Source organism: Pongo abelii, chromosome 9, assembly GCF_028885655.2.
Source record: "Pongo abelii isolate AG06213 chromosome 9, NHGRI_mPonAbe1-v2.0_pri, whole genome shotgun sequence".
Taxonomy (NCBI): Eukaryota; Metazoa; Chordata; class Mammalia; order Primates; family Hominidae; genus Pongo; species Pongo abelii.
The window spans coordinates 109,043,813-109,062,387 of record NC_071994.2 but is presented as its reverse complement, the minus strand read 5'-3'; the positions used below and the strand labels follow the sequence as shown (position 1 = coordinate 109,062,387).

The following is an 18,575-nucleotide window of genomic DNA, read 5'->3' as shown; positions in this document are numbered from 1 at the left end:
GTTTTATTTTTCTGATTTCCTGGATTTGTGATTATTGTTGTAAATGACTGATGATACAACTTTTTAGATTTAGTCATTGTCTGCCCACAAGATATTCAGGACATATGTAGTTTGTAGAACAAATAATTTGCAGTATTATCTTTGGTCTGGTTTAAACACATTCAATTCCATCTCACTTAATAGGATGAACACTTTATTGTTGGCTATGATGGCAATAGTATATGGAATTAATGCAGTTTATCTGTCTTAACTACTGTGTAATTGTGTTAGTGGATTATTATCCTTATAAGAAGGTATCCATTAGTTATACCAATTGAGTATCCCTAATCCAAAAATCTGAAATCCTAAATGCTCCAATGTGCATTTCCTTTGAGCATCATGTTGGCACTTAAAACAATTTTTTTTGGAAATGTTTTAGATTGCAGGTTTTCAGATTACGGATGCTGAACTGTTGCTAAGTGTAACGCAAATATTCAAAAAATCCAAAAAAATCTGAAATCCAAAACACTTCTGGTCCCAAGAAGGCCTGTGACCTCTTCACTGGAGTGCTCTCTTCATACTATATTATATAAAATTTAAATATCAAGTGTTAAAATGTTCAGAATATTTACCTGAATGAGGCTGAGAGGTTTTTTTCATAGTCCTAAATAAATCTTAATATAGTTTAAAAACACTTAAAAATTGTGTGACAAAAAGAAATTGTGTAAAAATAAGAACATTCTTTTAAAGTCGGCAAAAAACATGGATAGATAACTTATGCAGCAAGAAATATAAATCATATAAAATAATTCAGCCTTATTTGAAGTTAAACTAAAATCATATAAAAATAATTCTACCTTATTTGGAGTAAAACTAATGTGCATTAAAGCAATGCAAATTCATTTCTCACCATTCATACTAGGAAACATAAAAGTAAAGATATGCTTTGTATAGTTGAGGACTTAATAAGAGGAGCAGGCATTCTCATTCACTGATGATAGAATTAAAAACTGGAGATAGGATGGGCGGGGCCAAGATGGCTGACTAGAAGCGGTGGTGTTCAGAGGCTTCTATCGGAAAAAAACATAATACGCCTGTGAATCCTTCACAGGCAACCAAGGTATCCAGGCTCTCTCTCATCAAAATTGTCTAGAAGGCTGGCGTGACCCACTGAGAGAAGGAAGAGCAGTGTGGTGTGGTGGTCCACACCGGGAAGGGGAACCTCCTCTCCACAGCCAAGGGAAGCGGTGAGTGAGTATACTACCCATCCGGGGAAACTGTGCTTTTTCCCATGGAACTGTGCAATCCACAGATGGGAAGATCCCACTCGCGAACCCACGCCACCGGGGCCTAGCGTCCCAACCTTGGAACATGCAGATTCTTACAGCCTCTCAGCTGGAATCTGCTTGAACCTACCGAACTCCCGGGGGGATGGGCAACCAGCACCAGCTGCTGCTGCCTGCTGTCTAAGCCCTTTCAGCTCCTTGGGGGAGGGGCTGCAGCCAGCACTGGGACTCACAATTGCCTAACATGCTAAACTACCTGGGTGGGGGAAGGGCAGCACCCATTTCTATAGCTCCAGGCTGTGCTTTTCCTCTGCTGGAGCCAGGGAGGCTGGGCAGCTTGCTCCCAAGACTTGTCCCCACAGCCCAACACACCGGCTGTGGCAGTCAGCAGCCAGAGTGCCTCTTCAGGCCTAATCCCCACCCATTCTTCCTCAGTGGGCGGGGCTTCCCCGCAGGATCTTCAGTAACTCCCGCCAGAGGTTCAGGGACAGAATTAGCATCTCCCTGGGCCTGAGCTCCTAGAGGCAGGGGTGGCTGCAGTCTCTGTGGACCAGCAGACTTAGCCTCCCCTTCTAGTAGTTCTGAGGAATCGTGCAGCTCAGATGGGTGGGTTTCCCCCCAGCAAAACACACCCTCTCCACCAAGGGACAAAGTGCTTCATTGAATAGGTCCTGCTCCCTGTGCCACCCAACTGAATGAGACCCTCCAACACGGGTTGTCAGACACCCTATTGCCAGAGCGATCCTACTGGCATCAGGTTGGTGCCCCTCAAGGTCAGAGGTCCTAGAAGAAGGAGCAGGCACCCATCTTGGCTGCTTTCCAGCCTCCTTGAGTGACATCTCCTTGCACAGGAGCAAATCAGATGAATAGGGCCTAAAGTAAATCTCCAGCAAACTGCAGCAGCCCTACAGAAAAGGGCTCTGATTATTGAAAGAAAAATAAACAGAAAGCAACAACAGCATCAGCAACAACAACAACAAAAAGTCCCCCACAAACACCCCATCCAAGGGTCAGCAGCCTCAAAGAATGAAACTAGACAAACTCATGAAGATGAGAAAGAATCAATGAAAAAATGCTGAAAACCCAAAAGGCCAGAGTGCCTATTCTCCTCCAACAATGTCTCTCCATAAAGGGTGCAGAACTGGATGGAAGATCAGATAGAGAACTGACAGAAGGAGGCTTCAGAAGATAGGTAATAAAAACTACGATGAGTTAAAAATGCATGTTTTAACCCAATGCAAAGAAGCTAAGAACCTTGATAAAGGTTAGAGAAATTGCTAACTAGAATAACCAGTTTAGAGAGGAACAGAAAAGACCTGATAGAACTGAAAAACACAGCATGAGAACTTTGTGAAGCATACACAAGTATCAACAGCCGAATCGACCAAGTAGAAGAAAGGATATCAGAGTTTGAAGACTACCTTACTGAAATAAGACATACAGACAAGAATAGAGAAAAAAGAATGAAAAAGAAGGAACAAAGTCTCCAAGACTTCATAAAAAGACAGAACCTACAACTGATTTGAGTACCAGAAGGAGATAGGGAGAATGGAAACAAGCTGGAATACACATTTCAGGATATTATACAGGAGAACTTCCCCAAACTAGCAAGACAAGCCAACATTCAAATTCAGGAAATACAGAGAACACTATTAAGATATCCCATGAGAAGATCAACCCCAAGACACATAATCATCAGATTCTCCAAGGTCAAAATGAAGGGCAAACTTCATTACGGGCAGCCAGAGAGACAGGCCAGGTCACCTACAAAGGGAAGTGCATCAGACTAATAGCAGACCTCTCAGCAAAAACTCTACAAGCTAGAATAGATTGGGGGTCAATATTTAACATTCTTAAAGGAAAGAATTTTCAACCCAGAATTTCATATCCAGCCAAACTAAGCTTCATAAGCGAAGGAAAAATATAATCCTTTCCAGACAAGCAAATGCTGAGGGATTTTGTTACTACCAGGGCTGCGCTGCAAGAGCTCCTGAAAGAAACACTAAATATGGAAGGGAAAAACCAGTACCAGCCACTGCAAAACCATACCAAATTCTACCAGAGGTACAAAGAGGAGCTGGTACCATTCCTTCTGAAACAATTACAATCAATAGAAAAAGAGGGAATCCTCCCTAACTCATTTTATGAGGCCAGCATCATCTTGATACCAAGCCTAGCAGACACACAACAAAAAAAGAGAATTTTAGACCAATATCCTTGATGAACATCAATGCAAAAATCCTTAATAAAATACTGGCAGACCAAATCCAACAGCACATCAAAAAGTTTATCCACCATGATCAAGTTGGCTTCATCCCTGGGATGCAAGGCTGTTCAATATATGCAAATCAATAAATGTAATCCATCATATAAACAGAATCAAAGACAAAAACCACATGATTGTCTCAACAGATGCAGAAAAGGCCTTTGACCAAAATTCAACAGCCCTTCATGCTAAAAACTCTCAATAAACTAGTTATTGGTGGGACGTATCTCAAAATAATAAGAGCTATTTATGACAGACTCACAGCCAATATCATACTGAATGGGCAAAAACTGGAAGTGTTCCCTTTGAAAACTGGCACAAGAGAGGGATGCCCTCTCTCACCACTCCTATTCAACATAGTGTTGGAAGTTCTGGCCAGGGCAATCAGGCAGGAGAAGGAAATAAAGGGCATTCAATTAGGAAAAGAGGAAGTCAAATTGTCCCTGTTTGCAGATGACATGATTGTATATTTAGAAAACCCCATCATCTCAGCCCAAAATCTCCTTAAGCTGATAAGCAACTTCAGCAAAGTCTCAGGATACAAAAATCAATGTCCAAAAATCACAAGCATTCCTATATATCAATAACAGGCAAACAGAGAGCCAAATCATGAGTGAACTCCAATTCACAATTGCTTCAAAGAGAATAAAATACCTAGGAATCCAACTTACAAGAGATGTGAAGGACTTCAAGGAGAACTAGAAACCACTGCTCAACAAAATAAAAGAGGACACAAACAAATGGAAGAACATCCCATGCTCATGGATAGGAAGAATTAGCATCATGAAAATGGCCATACTTCCCAGGGTAATTTATAGATTCAATGCCATACCCATCAAGCTACAAATAACTTTCTTCACAGAATTGGAAAAAACTACTTTAAAGTTCATAGGGAACCAAAAAAGAGCCCACATTGCCAAGACAATCCTAAGCCAAAAGAACAAAGCCGGAGGCATCACGCTACCTGACTTCAAACTACACTACAAGGCTACAGTAACCAAAACAGCATGGCACTGGTACCAAAACAGAGATATAGACCAATGGAACAGAACAGAGTCCTCAGAAATAATACTACACATCTACAACCATCTGATCTTTGACAAACCTGACAAAAAAAAGAAATGGGGAAAGGATTCCCCATTTAATAAATGGAGCTGGGAAAACTGGCTACCATAGAAAGCTGAAACTGGATCCCTTCCTTACACCTTATACAAAAATTAATTCAAGATGGATTAAATACTTAAATATTAGACCTAAAACCATAAAAACCCTAGAAGATAACATAGGGAATACCATTCAGGACATAGGCATGGGCAAGGACTTCATGTCTAAAACACCAAAAGCAATGGCAACAAAAGCAAAAATTGGCAAATGGGATCTAATTAAACTAAAGAGCTTCTGTACAGCAAAAGAAACTACCATCAGAGTGAACAGGCAACCTACAGAATGGGAGAAAATTTTTACAATCTACCCATCTGACAAAGGGCTAATATCCAGAGTCTACAAAGAACTTAAACAAATTTACAAGAAAAAAATCAAACAACCCCATCAAAAAGTGGGCAAAGGATATGAACAGACACTTCTCAAAAGAAGACATTTACGTAACCAAAAGACACATGAAAAAATGCTTATCATCACTGGCCATCAGAGAAATGCAAATCAAAACCACAATGAGATACCATCTCACACCAGTTAGAATACAATCATTAAAAAGTCAGGAAACAACAGGTGCTGGAGAGGATGTGGAGAAATAGGAAAAATTTTACACTGTTGGTGGGACTGTAAACTAGTTCAACCATTGTGGAAGGCAGTGTGGGGATTCCTCAAGGATCTAGAACTAGAAATACCATTTGGCCCAGCCATCCCATTACTGCGTATGTACTCAAAGATTATAAATCATGCTGCTATAAAGACACATGCACACGTTTGTTTATTGCGGCACTATTCACAATAGCAAAGACTTGGAACCAACCCAAATGTCCATCAGTGATAGACTGGATTAAGAAAATGTGGCACATATACACCATGGAATACTATGCAGCCATAAAAATGATGAGTTCATGTCCTTTTTAGGGACATGGATGAAGCTGGAATCCATCATTCTGAGCATACTATCGCAAGGACAGAAAACCAAACACCACATGTTCTCACTCATAGGTGGGAATTGAACAATGAGAACACTTGGACACAGTGTAGGGAACATCACAAACTGGGGCCTGTCATGGGGTGGGGGGAGCGGGGAGGGATAGCATTAGGAGATATAACTAATGTAAATGACGAGTTGATGGGTGCAGCACACTAACATGGCACATGTATACATATGTAACAAACCTGCACATTGTGCACATATACCCTAGAACTTAAAGTATGTATATAAAAAAAGAGCTTCTGCACAGCAAAAGAAACTATCATCAGAGTGAACAGGCAACCTACAGAATGGAAGATAATTTTTGCAATCTACCCGTCTGACAAACGTCTAATATCCAGAATTTACAAGAAACTTAAACAAATTTACAAGAGAAAAACAGTCCCATCAAAAATTGGGCAAAGCACATGAACAGACACGTCTCAAAAGAAGACATTTACATGGTCAATAAACATATGAACAAAACTCAACACCACTGATCATTAGAGAAATGCAAATCAAAACCACAGTGAGGTACCACCATCTCACGCCAGTCAGAATGGTGATTTTTAAAAAGTCAGGAAACAATAGATGCTGGCAAGGCTGTGGAGAAATAGGAGTGCTTTTACCCTGTTGGTGGGAATTTAAATTAGTTTAACCATTGTGGAAGACAATATGATGATTCTTCAAGGATCTTGAACCAGAAATACCCAGCAATCCCATTACTGGGTATATACCCAAAGGAATATAAATCATTTTACTATAAAGACAGATGCACACATGTTGATTGCAGCACTATGTACAATAGCAAAGACATGGAACCGACCCAAATGCCCATCAATGATAGACTGGATAAAGAAAATATGGTACATATATACCACAGAATACTATGCAGCCATGAAAAGGAATGAGATTATGTCCTTTGCAGGGACATGGATGAAGCTGGAAGCCATCATCCTCAGCAAACTAACACAGGAACAGAAAACAAAACACCACATGTTCTCACTCATATAAGTGGGAGTTGAACATTGAGGACACATGGACACAGAGAAGGGAACAACACACACCAGGGCCTGTTGGGGGGTTGGGGATGAGAGGAGGGAACTTAGAGGACGGGTCAATAGGTGCAGCAAACCATCATGGCACTTGTATACCTATGTAACAAACCTGCACGTTCTGCACATGTATCCCATTTTTTAAAGATGAAATTTAAAAAAAAGGAAAAAAAATAATTAAAAACCAAAAAGAAAATAATTTGGCTTTATACAACAAAAGCTTTAAAACAATTCTCACCCTTAATTAAATAATTCCCCTTAGAGCAATCAATCCTAAGAAATTAAAGGTGCTGCCAAAATGACTTATGATAAATCTCATTTTATATATATGTAACATTATACATATAGCATTATATATATATACATATATATATATAGAAAAACATTGAAAGCAATATACCTATCAAAAAAAGGGAAGATTAAGGAGATTTTGGTATACACCAGTGGTCTCAAGTTTGACTTGAGTATAATAACTGCCTATTGCAAATACTCATGCTCAGACCTAACCCCACTGTATCAGGTTTTTCTAAATTGGGGTACCATATGTTACAAAGCTTCTGGGGTTATAGTGTTGATAAGTACCAATGATCCATATGATTGATGTTTGATAACCATTAAAAAAATTTCAATGGCAAGAGGAAGTGCTTATAGCATAATGTTAAGCGGAAAAAGAAACAAGTGTGTGTTCATTTTGATCTTAATCTGAGAATAAACTATACATTTATATATAAGTATATGTATATATAATGTTGATTGTTGAAAAGAATATGAAAGAAAATACAACAAATCACAATCTCTGGGTGTAAGATGATGATGAACTTAAATTGCATTTGTTCTTTATGCTTCCCCACACACCCAAAATTTTCTGGGCAGTGGAAAGTGATACTGTAATAATTAGTAAAAAACAAAGCTTTCAGTTATTTTGTAATATAATAACTTATGGAATTGTTTTATTCAAGCCAAAAAATATACTCTATTTTGGATTAAATAAAATTTGAGATATAAATTAGGGGTTATTCTTAAAGTTCTTAGAAAAACATTTATTGTTCCTGATTATGTGGTTTGCTTTGGTTCAGTTGGTTTTGTCCCTCTAGTCGCAGGCTGGAGGACATATGATGTATTTGGCTTCTATGAGGGCTCTACTTTATTTGATGGGAACAGGTCAGGCAGAGAAGTATGAGCAATGCATCAATTAGCAGACATACCCCATCAGACAGGAGCTACAGGAGGTTAATAGAACTCTCAGTGGCCTAGAAAGAAGACTTGCTGTTTCACACATTTATATAGACAAGGTGAGTCTTTTCCCTTAGGCTGAATTAAATGAATGTGACTGAATAGGCTTGAGTCCTGCTTAGTGGGCTATTTACAAAAAAAGAAAGAGTTTATATCTGTGTTTTCAGAAAAACAGATTTATGGCTAGCAACTGTGTTCTTTCCCTAACAAGTATTAGAGACCCTAAGAAAAAGTCTTTTTTTTGAATTTGTTTGTAGGAGTTAAAAAATACAACTTATTTTTATATTCTATCATGCTACATATTTATTTTATACCTTTCTTGAAATCAAACTAAAATTCCAGATTGGAAAACTCATTTGATTTAAGCTTTGTTAGCAGCAAATGTGTGTGTGTGTGTGTGTGTGTATGTGTGTGTATGTATGTATACATATATGTGTGTGTGTGTATGTGTATACATATATATGTGCTACAGTTTTCCCAGAACCATGCTAATAAGAAAATAGTAATTTCATGAAATATGAATAACCAACTCTACATAGACTATTCATTCTGTTATTAAATATAGCTGCATTGTCAGTATTTTCACAAAAATTCTATGCATATTCCATATAACAAGGTGAAATAGGTAGAGAGAAGCAAATATCACATAGGATTTACTTCTGTAGTTTAATTAATGACGTCTTCCAGATAAAGGTGAATGGAGCAAGTTAGCAAAAAAGCTGAGAATTTACAACAACCCCAGAACTCTGTGTAAAGTCAATTAATGACCTACTGAGAAAAAAATGACTATTTTATTAATCAAGAAAACACAAAAAGTAAGTAAGAATCAATAGGCTGTCAAATGATGAAGAGTTAAGAACTAAATATGTCTAATTTTAAGGAATGGCTTTTGCATTCACAATTCTAGCCTTTATCAACTATTTAGCCTCGAAGAGTAGCCAGTTTTCAGCATTATCAATGCTCCACTAAGTTTTCAATTTAACTTGTAGCTGTGTTATTACTTTTCTTCCCAAATTATTCCTTCCAGTAGACAAGCACAAGGCTGTTTTTGCTTCATTGGATTTGTGCACTCATTTCCAAAGGCAGAATTTGGGCTGGATTGCTCTACATGTATATGCAAAAATTTTGTAGAAAAGATATTGAGTTTTTACTCCAGTTTGCCTATGCAATGACAAGTAAGATTTGCATTAAATGGTACTATTGATCAGGAATTTAATATTAAAATAAGGAGAGAAAAATTTTTGTAAGTGGAAAGACAATTCAGACCCAGCATGATTTGCAATGAGCTCGTGAAAACTACTTGGATAAGGAAGGATTTAGTGTCTTTGGTTTGGGTTTTGGATGACATATATGTAATTAAGTTAGTGTGGAAACCTTTGTATTCATATTCCAAGTTGAGTCAAGGAGAGCTGAACAAGTTAAACAGATACTTGTCTGGATTCCAGCAGTTGTCTCTAAATTGCACATTCATTGGAATTTGCATGATTAATTTCTAGTTGAGACATGGATCTGAGGAATGTTATTCCTTGAAGGAGCTTTGTGATTTTTGTTAGGATATCTCCCAGGAACTTAGCCAGAGCATTAGCTAGAGATTGTGATCAATGAAAATTTTAATTACATTTTTAGTGTTGAGTATTTTTTAGGTCATATTTACAAATATTTCATGAAGCTTAGCTTCATGATTTTGTCAATTTTAGGTCACAGAGTAGAATTTTCTTACCTACTTTGGGTCATGGTTCTCTTTTAGAATTCAATGAAAGTATAAATACTTTCTCAGGAAGAAATGCACAAACTTACAAAACCCCAGACTTATACATAATTTCAGGGGTTCACAGACCTTGGAAGGGCAACTTGAACACAGATTAAAAATATATCTGTTCTAAATTCGAATAACATTTATTTTAAAAATAGTTAGTGATGACTTCTAAGTCTGTCTATCAAAGGTAAGAGAAATAAAAACATTTCTATGATACCTGGTGGCTCAGAATTTTAATAGAGCAGAGGTTTTAAGACTGATTTATTGAGAAGGGATTTCCAAAGTACTAGCTTCAATCTATGATCATTGTACAGTTACATCATATGCAGAACATTTTAATTTTTTATTATTTTTATTTTTTGAGACAGGGTCTCACTCTGTTGCCCAGGCTGGAGTGAAGTGGTATGATCATGGCTCACTGCAGCCCTGACCTCCCGAGGCTCAGGTGATCCTCCCACCTCAGCCTCCTGAGTAGCTAAGATTGACTGCAAGTGCACACCACCATACCCAGCTAATTTTTGTATATTTTGTAGAAATGTGGTTTTGCCATGTTGCCCATGCTGGCAAACTCCTGGGCTGAAATGATCCACCTGCCTGGGATTACAAGTGTGAGCCACCATACCCACTCCCATTTTTAAATACTGAATGTGAAACCAATAAAAATTTTAAAAAAACTGTGAAAAGATGCTTTTAGTTATATAATATTGAGAAAATATCAAGTATTTATATTTCATACCACACATTTTATTTATTTGTGGTGGCCTTAGGGTGTTTGAGACTATACTCAGTAAAGTCCCTGCCTCAGGCCACTCCCTTGTTGTTATCACTGTGCTCAAATTATACATATGAAAGCTTTGTTTCAAATGAGACCATGGCTAGCTAGTGAAGTTCTTCAAGTTATCTCTGAATGGCATTCATTTTTCAAGTTGTGATTATTATTATTCTAAAGTAAATTTGCTTTAAAGTAAGTAAAACACAATTTTAAAATATAAGAACTGGTCTCTGTTACATAAACAGCATGTGAGCTGTTCAACAGTACTGTGTCTTTCATGCAGATGCCCTGCCTGGACCATGATTTGCTGTGTGGACTCCCCCACTGTCTCTGACTCTTGATTTCTTCATCTCCTTATGTGATTTCCAGAATTCCATTCCATAGTCCACGGATCATCTTTACTTTTCCCATCCTTTGCTGGGTCTTAAAAACTTTCATCAATTGCTTTAAAGACTTAGAATCCCAGAATTTTTGAATCAAAATGTAGGTTAGAGGTTATGCCCAACCTTCTTATTAGGCCCCAAGATGCAGTCCTTGGGGCCTAATGAAAGTTAGGTGACTTGTCCATCAAAGCCCAGCTGGAGCACAGGTCTTCTGCCTTCTGGTCCAGTGTTCTTCCTACAGTACCAGGATACCTTTTGTTTCCTATCATGACTCTTCCCTGTATAGCTAAACTATATTCATCCTTCTATGACTCTCTGTGGGAAATTTTCTTTTTCCTGGGAAGTTTGTCAGACTTGGTAGGGTCTATGCCTGATTAAGTTTTGGAAGCCATTGTAAGATGGCAATTTCAATCTTCTCAGGCTAAATACTCCTTGAGCTGAGAAAAAACTTGAAAGGCAGGTGGTTTTGTCAACTGAACAGATACAGCCTAAATACCCAAGAAGGAAGAGTAGTAGATAATTTTCTTTGAAAAGCATTATCAATAATCTATATGAAATGACTTGATTTAACTAGACGGTAAGATTTTCTTCCAAAGTTAAAATGTCTTTTTTTTCATACATACAAAGTTCTTATTGATTTAAGTTCTAATCTTTTGAGACATGTAATCTTGTGTCCCAAGAACAGTACCATATAGAAGCTTCAGTATAATGGATTAGGAGATGTTACACAGAAGAAATAGGACTGTAAAAATGAATACCAAAATAACAAGGCCCAACCACAAAAACTCAGTCTTATCTTTGAATTTTCATTTCCCTTCCTTTCCTCTAGCCAATTATCCATTAAGAACTGTTTTTATGACAAGTGACTCTCATATTTATATTTTTATTTCTATTAAACTGGCATCACTTTAGTTGAAGCCTTTATCACCCAAGACCAGATCCACTGGCTTTCTCAATCCGTTCTCTGCTACCCAGAGTCAGAATAACTTCGCTTCACTGCTTGTTTAGAATGCCTTGTCAAAAATCTTCACGAATTCATGATTGCCTCCAAGATATTATTCTAACTTTTCTGACATTCAAGGTTTCTCAACAATTCAGCTTACATACTCTTTTAAAATATAACTGTATTATATTTTATTTAGCCAGACACTGTGTGAAGTTCTTATTATTCTCATTGAATCCTCACAACAATCCCATATGGTAGAATTACATCTCCATTTTACAGACGAGGATAGTGAGGCCTAAAGTTGATTGGCTAGTAAATGGCAAAAGTGAAATAGGAAGCTGGGTTTGTCTAACACAGAAGTCTAGTCTCTTAATCAAACTAATCCTCCAAGTCGATTCTCTCTGCCTTCAGCCAGGTTAGTTTGCTTATAGTCCTAACTATATTTTATTCAGAACTGACTCCAAACTCATATTAGAACATTCACCAGGAATTCCTTTTTCCCCTTCTCTTAGCCTTTCTGAATTTCTTAACATTTTCCAGTAATCACTCACTGACTTATTTATTCATTTGCTAATATTTATAAACTAATACATCTGAATCTTCTTTATGAGGTATTTCGCAGATACTGTAGATGCTGTTTATCTCTTTCTTCTTTAAATGATAAGATCTAGTATCTGAGTACTCACATTTCCTTTGAGTCATACATTACTTTACAACACGATCTATGTAAATCTTTTTTTTCTCTTGGAGGGTGACAACTGTGTATTAGGGTACTTTATGCTATTGTCAGTCCTAATGCAGGGCAATAATTATAATTGTTATGCAATAACTACATAAGAAGTGATATAACAGTGAATTAACCTCATGTGCTATTTTGCAGGCAACCCATTAAAATAAAAGAATAGTGTTCCGGCCAATGAAAGGGAATCCTTCAACTATGGCAACTAATGAATTTTGGGAAGTCCTGGTATGAAGTGTGTTTTAAAACAAAACACTTCAAAACTGTCTATTAAATGTTGGCAAGTGGACATAAAAATATTATTGACACTAGCTATCTTTATGAATAATGGCTGGCAATTTGGTCCACTGTATAAACAAAATAATCTTAAAAGATATTTCAGTGAGATTATAGATAGCTAAAATAAACCGGTTGCCATTCACTTTATGCAGCCAGACAAGGAAAGAACACTAAATGATAAAATCAAATGCAACTTTGTTGTCAATATCAAGGGAAATGTGATACTCCTAACTACACTTCAAGATAAAAATCCTCCATAATGGATTTTTATAAATCAATTCTATTCAAGTTTAGCCAAGAAAACACATCACCTTTAGAAAATTATTCTGTTGGCCGGGTGTGGTGGCTCATGCCTGTAATCTCAGCACTTAGGGAGGCCGAGGTGGGCAGATCACGAGGTCAAGAGATCGAAACCATCCTGGCCAGTACTCTACTAAAAATACAAAAATTTAGCTCAGTGTGGTGGCAGACACCTGCAGTCCCAGCTACTTGGGGGGCTGAGGCAGGAGAGTTGCTTGTACCCGGGAGGCAGAGGTTGCAGTGAGCCAAGATCACGTCACTGCAGTCACTGCACTCCTGCCTGGCAACAAAGCAAGACTCCATCTCAAAAAAAAAGAAAAAAGAAAGAAAGAAAGAAAGAAAAATTATTCTGTTACTAAATTTACTTCTTAGAATAATATAATTTATCTTTATTTTAAAAATTAAAAATTACATTTATGACCAACAGATATTAAGTGTCAACTGTGGTTTAAGATTTATTTCACTGCATATTTTAATATGTATTTAACTCACTAAATGTATCTATTTAAACTTCACATACAAAGACTATAAGTTTTCCATTAAATTCTTGAGAGTAAAAATTTAAAAATAAAAAGTTCCAACTTTCTTCTTTCATTTAAGATTTCAGGTTCCTTAGCAGGAGGCCAGTATTTTGATGTTGCTCTTATCACTTAAAATGTGTTTTAATTGATCTTGCTTAACCTACCAGAGCTTTTGGCCTGGATTTTGTTTAGGCTGACGAGCAACACAAATTAGAGAAGAAACTTGAGTAAAAACAGTGCTGCTTATATAAATAGGGATTACAAACTAAGAGTACTTCTTATAGAAACAGAGATTACAAGCTAATGAAAGGAAACTGAGCTTTTTATTCAAAGTTCAGATACATGGGGGCTCACATCTGTGAGAATATGTAGCTTTTCTGTTACTCTCTGAAAATAGTTGAAGCCTAAGAATTCTAAATCCATGAGTCTTTAAATATTTTAAGTTTATGAGATTCTAAGTGAAGATACAAAGCTGCTTATTTTGAAAGCAACAAGGCTTATAGTCATAATTCAAAATAGAAATATATTCTAACACCCACTGTTTAAACAACTCAAATTTTAAAAAGTGACAAAAAATTTAAATTCTTAAAATAGTCTCACCTACATTTGCTTCTATTGGTGTAAATACTAGAACATATTACACATATTACGTAGTCATTCAGTTATTTGCTACTTGTCAGAAGTTGGGTATCTTAAGCTATTAGTTTGGACACTTTCAGAACTATTTTAAATATACTTAATAAATTGAATGCAAGTACTATAAATCAATGCTTTTCACTTTACTAAGCAACAAAACAGAGAAGTAGTGCTTTCATTTCAATGTTCTGTTATCCAAAAGAGCTAAGTCACTGTAGAACTCCCACCAATTGTTTCCCTGAGTGAGATTTCTATGAAGTATTTTATAAGAATTCAAAGTACAACAAATCTTCCTGATGTAACAAATGTCCATGTAAACATCAAATTCTAACACATAAAGAGCTCACTAACAATGTTGTGACAATTTCCTTCTTTTGTATGACTGCTTCAGTGGAGAGTCCGTATGCGTGGCATCTTAAAATTCAGGATAAATAAATTAAGAATAAATAATGTGATTCAAATATATCCTGTACTTTTCATTAAAGAAGTCAGTGAGAGAGAAAGTCAAAATTAGGTTTTATCAGACAATCAGTCAACAAAATATGCCATGAGCTAAAAGTTTAACGCTTAAGTTTCTGGATTTGATGACCATTATAATATACTTATCTACATAAATAGATATTATGTTTTGATGTTAAAATGAATTTCTTGTTTTGAATGAGTCTTTTCATGTGAGTTCCTAATCACATAGCCACTATTGTTCCTGCTCAGAAAACAATGACCTCTAACAAAAATGTAACCTTTGGAAAGGATTTTCTTTCATTACATGCTCTAACAATCCAGCTTTAAGGATTTGCAAGGCTTCTAAACACGTTTGTAACAAAATGGTAGACCTGTATTACTGGAAGACGATGACTCTTTATTTTTTGGCAACAAATTGCCTGAATTCTCATTTTTTTGGTACACTTTTTTTCTCCCTTCCTAAAATTTTCTTCTTCTTGAGTCCCAAGTGTCTCTGTTACCTGATCTTAAAACTTTCCTAAAATCTACTTGAGTCACACAAGATCTAGCTTCTTTGGAGGAAAATGATAACAGATAATTATTGCTGAATAGGATCTAGAAGGTGGTGCCTTTCATAATCCCTATGGTCTATTTTTCTTTTTCGATCTCAACTTCTAGATGTTTTTATTTATTTTTTAATTTAACTTTTATTTATTTTTTTGAGACAGGGTCTGGCTGTGTCACCCAGGCTGGAGTGCAGTGGCATGATCACAACTCACTGAAACGTCTACCTCCCAGGCTCAAGCAATCCTCCCACCTCAGCCTCTGGGGTAGGTAGGACAACAGACATGCACCACCATGCCCAGCTAATTGTTTTCTATTTTTTTGTAGAGACGGGGTTTTGCCATGTTGCCCAGGCCAGTCTCAATCTCCTGGGCTCAAGAAATCCACCTGCCTTGGCCTCCCAAAGTGCTGGGATTACAGGTGTGAGCCACTGCACCGTCCCTTTAAATTCTCTCACTTGTTTCTCCTCTTGGTTTTCCTCTATGGAAAGACCAATTTGAAAGAGAATACCAAAGTCAGGAAATACTAATGATTTCTATGGACAACAACACAAAAAGTGAGAGGTTATAGTGAAAACCATTAAAAGAAATACACAAGAGGCCTGGGAAGAGGGTGTATAAGCATGGAGAGATGATGCTCAACACAATATTTCCTCCCTTTCCTCCTATTTTTCTAACCACAGTTTTCCTATGGCACCTTAAAAATCTCATTAAGTTTGTATAGCTTCAACCCAAAAGTCCAGACTGATCATGTTTCCAAATATATATCATTAAAATGATATTAGTGGTTGATTTTATTATTTTTTTCTTAATAATGATATATTTCTGTATAAAAAATGCTTTGGATTTTAGTTTTGATATTTTTGTGAGCACTATGGTTTGGCTGATAGTAACTATGTATATTTTACAAATAGAGAAATTAACAGCTGATAAAAATTTTCTAAGGCCTATGCAAGTATCTAAGCCTTAACGGAAGACTAGTACTAATATTTAATGAAGATAGAAAACATAAATGCATTAGCATATAACTGATATGACTTGTGTGAAAGTTTTTATTTTTTCCTCCTATACCATTTGTAAGTGAATGTTCAAATAACTATTATGTACAAGTGGCAAGCTGGTTTCCTTACGCTGATGGGTTAAAAAATATAAATGTATAAAGAAAAAGGGATTTAAAAACAGGTGGGGGAGGGGTTTCCTTCAAATGGATGGAAGCCATTCTTTTGAAAGAAAACTCCCCTCTTACCTTGGTCCTGGAGCTGGTTAGTTCTCCTCTGTCCTCCTCCTAGGGGAGAAATACCCAAAGTTAAACAATAATAGAACATGGTCTTGTATTAAAGTCAAGTTCAGTCTGGTCAACCCTTTCGTCAGGTCTCACAAGACACTACCAAATGTCTGATATACTGGGGCTTTCACTGAATTGAATTTAAAACCCATTGTAAGAATTAAGCCAAAGGGGAATGAATATTAGCTGTGTAAGAGGAAAAAAATATTGTCTGCCCTTCAGTCTGTCTTGCCAGAGAGCTCTAATACCTTGAAGATTGGCTTAGAGTAGGAGTTCACAGAAAGGCATTGCTTGGGTAATTTTTTCAGCTGGAGTGAATAATGGAGGGTGCATCATGGTGAGCACCTGGAGTTCCTTAGGAAGAAGGGGTATGCTGGGGTGTTCTCAGCTCATCTCCCTGACCTTCTTTTGTTTTTTGAGAGTAAAATGATAGTGCTACAAGCAGCATCATGACTGAAGCAATACTAAATCTGATATGAACAATAATTATTGTGAAAATAAAAAAGGAATTAAATGGTCATTAGTTGGGAGAGCTAGAAAAACATCTGAGAAATGGATATTATCAGACACTATGTGCTTGCATTTTTCACAATGTGAAATGGCAAGATGAATAAAGATGAGATTTTTTTTTTCTTAATTTGCCTCTAAGTAGGATTCTGTGACTTTGGAGAGAAACAAGGCAACATAGTGAGAGGCTCATGGGCTTGGGACCTAGACAGTAATGGGCTCCAGTTCCACTTCTGTCACTCATCAGCTATTTAACCCGAGTTGCAGCAGCAGCATCTGTCCAGATGAAGATAAAAGCAACAACTGCAAGGAGTTAGGGGGATCAAATTCAAGTATAAATGGGCGTGCTACATAGTAGTTATTAAATTTTTATTTCCTTTTTATTTTTTTCATTTATGTAGTCTCTGATATGGTGTTTTCTTATTTGAATTACTTTATCTCTGTTGAGGCTACTGTCTAATTAACAGAGCTTAGAATCAGGTCCTAGTTACCCTTTGGCATAATTTCAGAGATGGTGGGTGATTGGCTCCCATAAAAAACAAATACCAGACAATTGATTGAATTCTGTGAGACATGAAGGAGAGTGGAGACCAAGAATGAGCCTGAACCCATACAAGATCATGTGCTATTGTTATTTAACTTTGGGTAACTTATTAAAATTCTTCATCAAGTAAAATGACATCAGGTGAGATAACGGATGTACTTTGGAACCTCAGTTTGTCAAAGTATATTGCAGAGACATCAAAATGAGGGATGTTGTAATCATTACTCTAACAGCCATTATGAAAATGTGCAGGGAAAAAACACTTTATGGCAGATTCTATGTTATACAATGATATCTTGTCTCCATCTACTGCTATTACCATTTATTTAGTATTAGATTTATCCTGTGAACTTTAATCATTTTAAAGTTTCATGATATAAATATGGCATGATATAATTCCTCCAACTATAATATATGTGGTTTCCTTTGTGTTCTTCCTTGGTACTCTAAATTCATTCATTGTTTTTAATAAATATTCTAAAAATGGCTATTTTGACAAACCAGCCCTTTTATCTATGAAACATTATAAATTCCTATATATATATATACAGAGAGAGAGAGAGAGAGAGAGAGAGAGAGAGAGAGATTTCCTGTTTTTCTGAAACAAATACCTGCAGAGATGGTAAAGCTGTGCTTAAAATGGGGGGAAAAAGTAAATTGTATTTTATGAAACACCTATTTCATCCATGGTAATCACTTATATGGCAGAGTTTTGAAGACAATATCTTTATATTTAGAAATGATCTGGGAATCTATGAATAAGAATAACTATAGGTATACTGCCTGGATTGGGTAAAATTACAGTGGCTGTGAAGTCTTCATGCTTCAGGGCATAAAGTGATTGCTATTTGTGATGAGGAGAAAAATGAAAAAGAAATTAGGTAGTGATGAAGTTGTTAGGGTTTTTATGATGCCCTTGGTAATCACCTTCTCAAGTATTTCATATTGAAACACCACAG

At 36.6% G+C, this 18,575-nt stretch overlaps 1 protein-coding gene across 5 annotated transcripts in view; it reads right to left on the bottom strand.

The window, feature by feature from the left end:
* The window catches only part of GRIA4 (glutamate ionotropic receptor AMPA type subunit 4), a 382,353-nt gene that overhangs the window by 20,034 nt on the left and 343,744 nt on the right, over nt 1-18,575 (bottom strand). The window contains exon 14 of one of the 5 annotated variants that reach the window (XM_054523829.1): nt 16,527-16,565. Within the exon in view, the coding sequence (XP_054379804.1) occupies nt 16,544-16,565 (22 nt within the window). The 3' untranslated portion in view covers nt 16,527-16,543. 5 annotated transcript variants of the gene reach the window in all.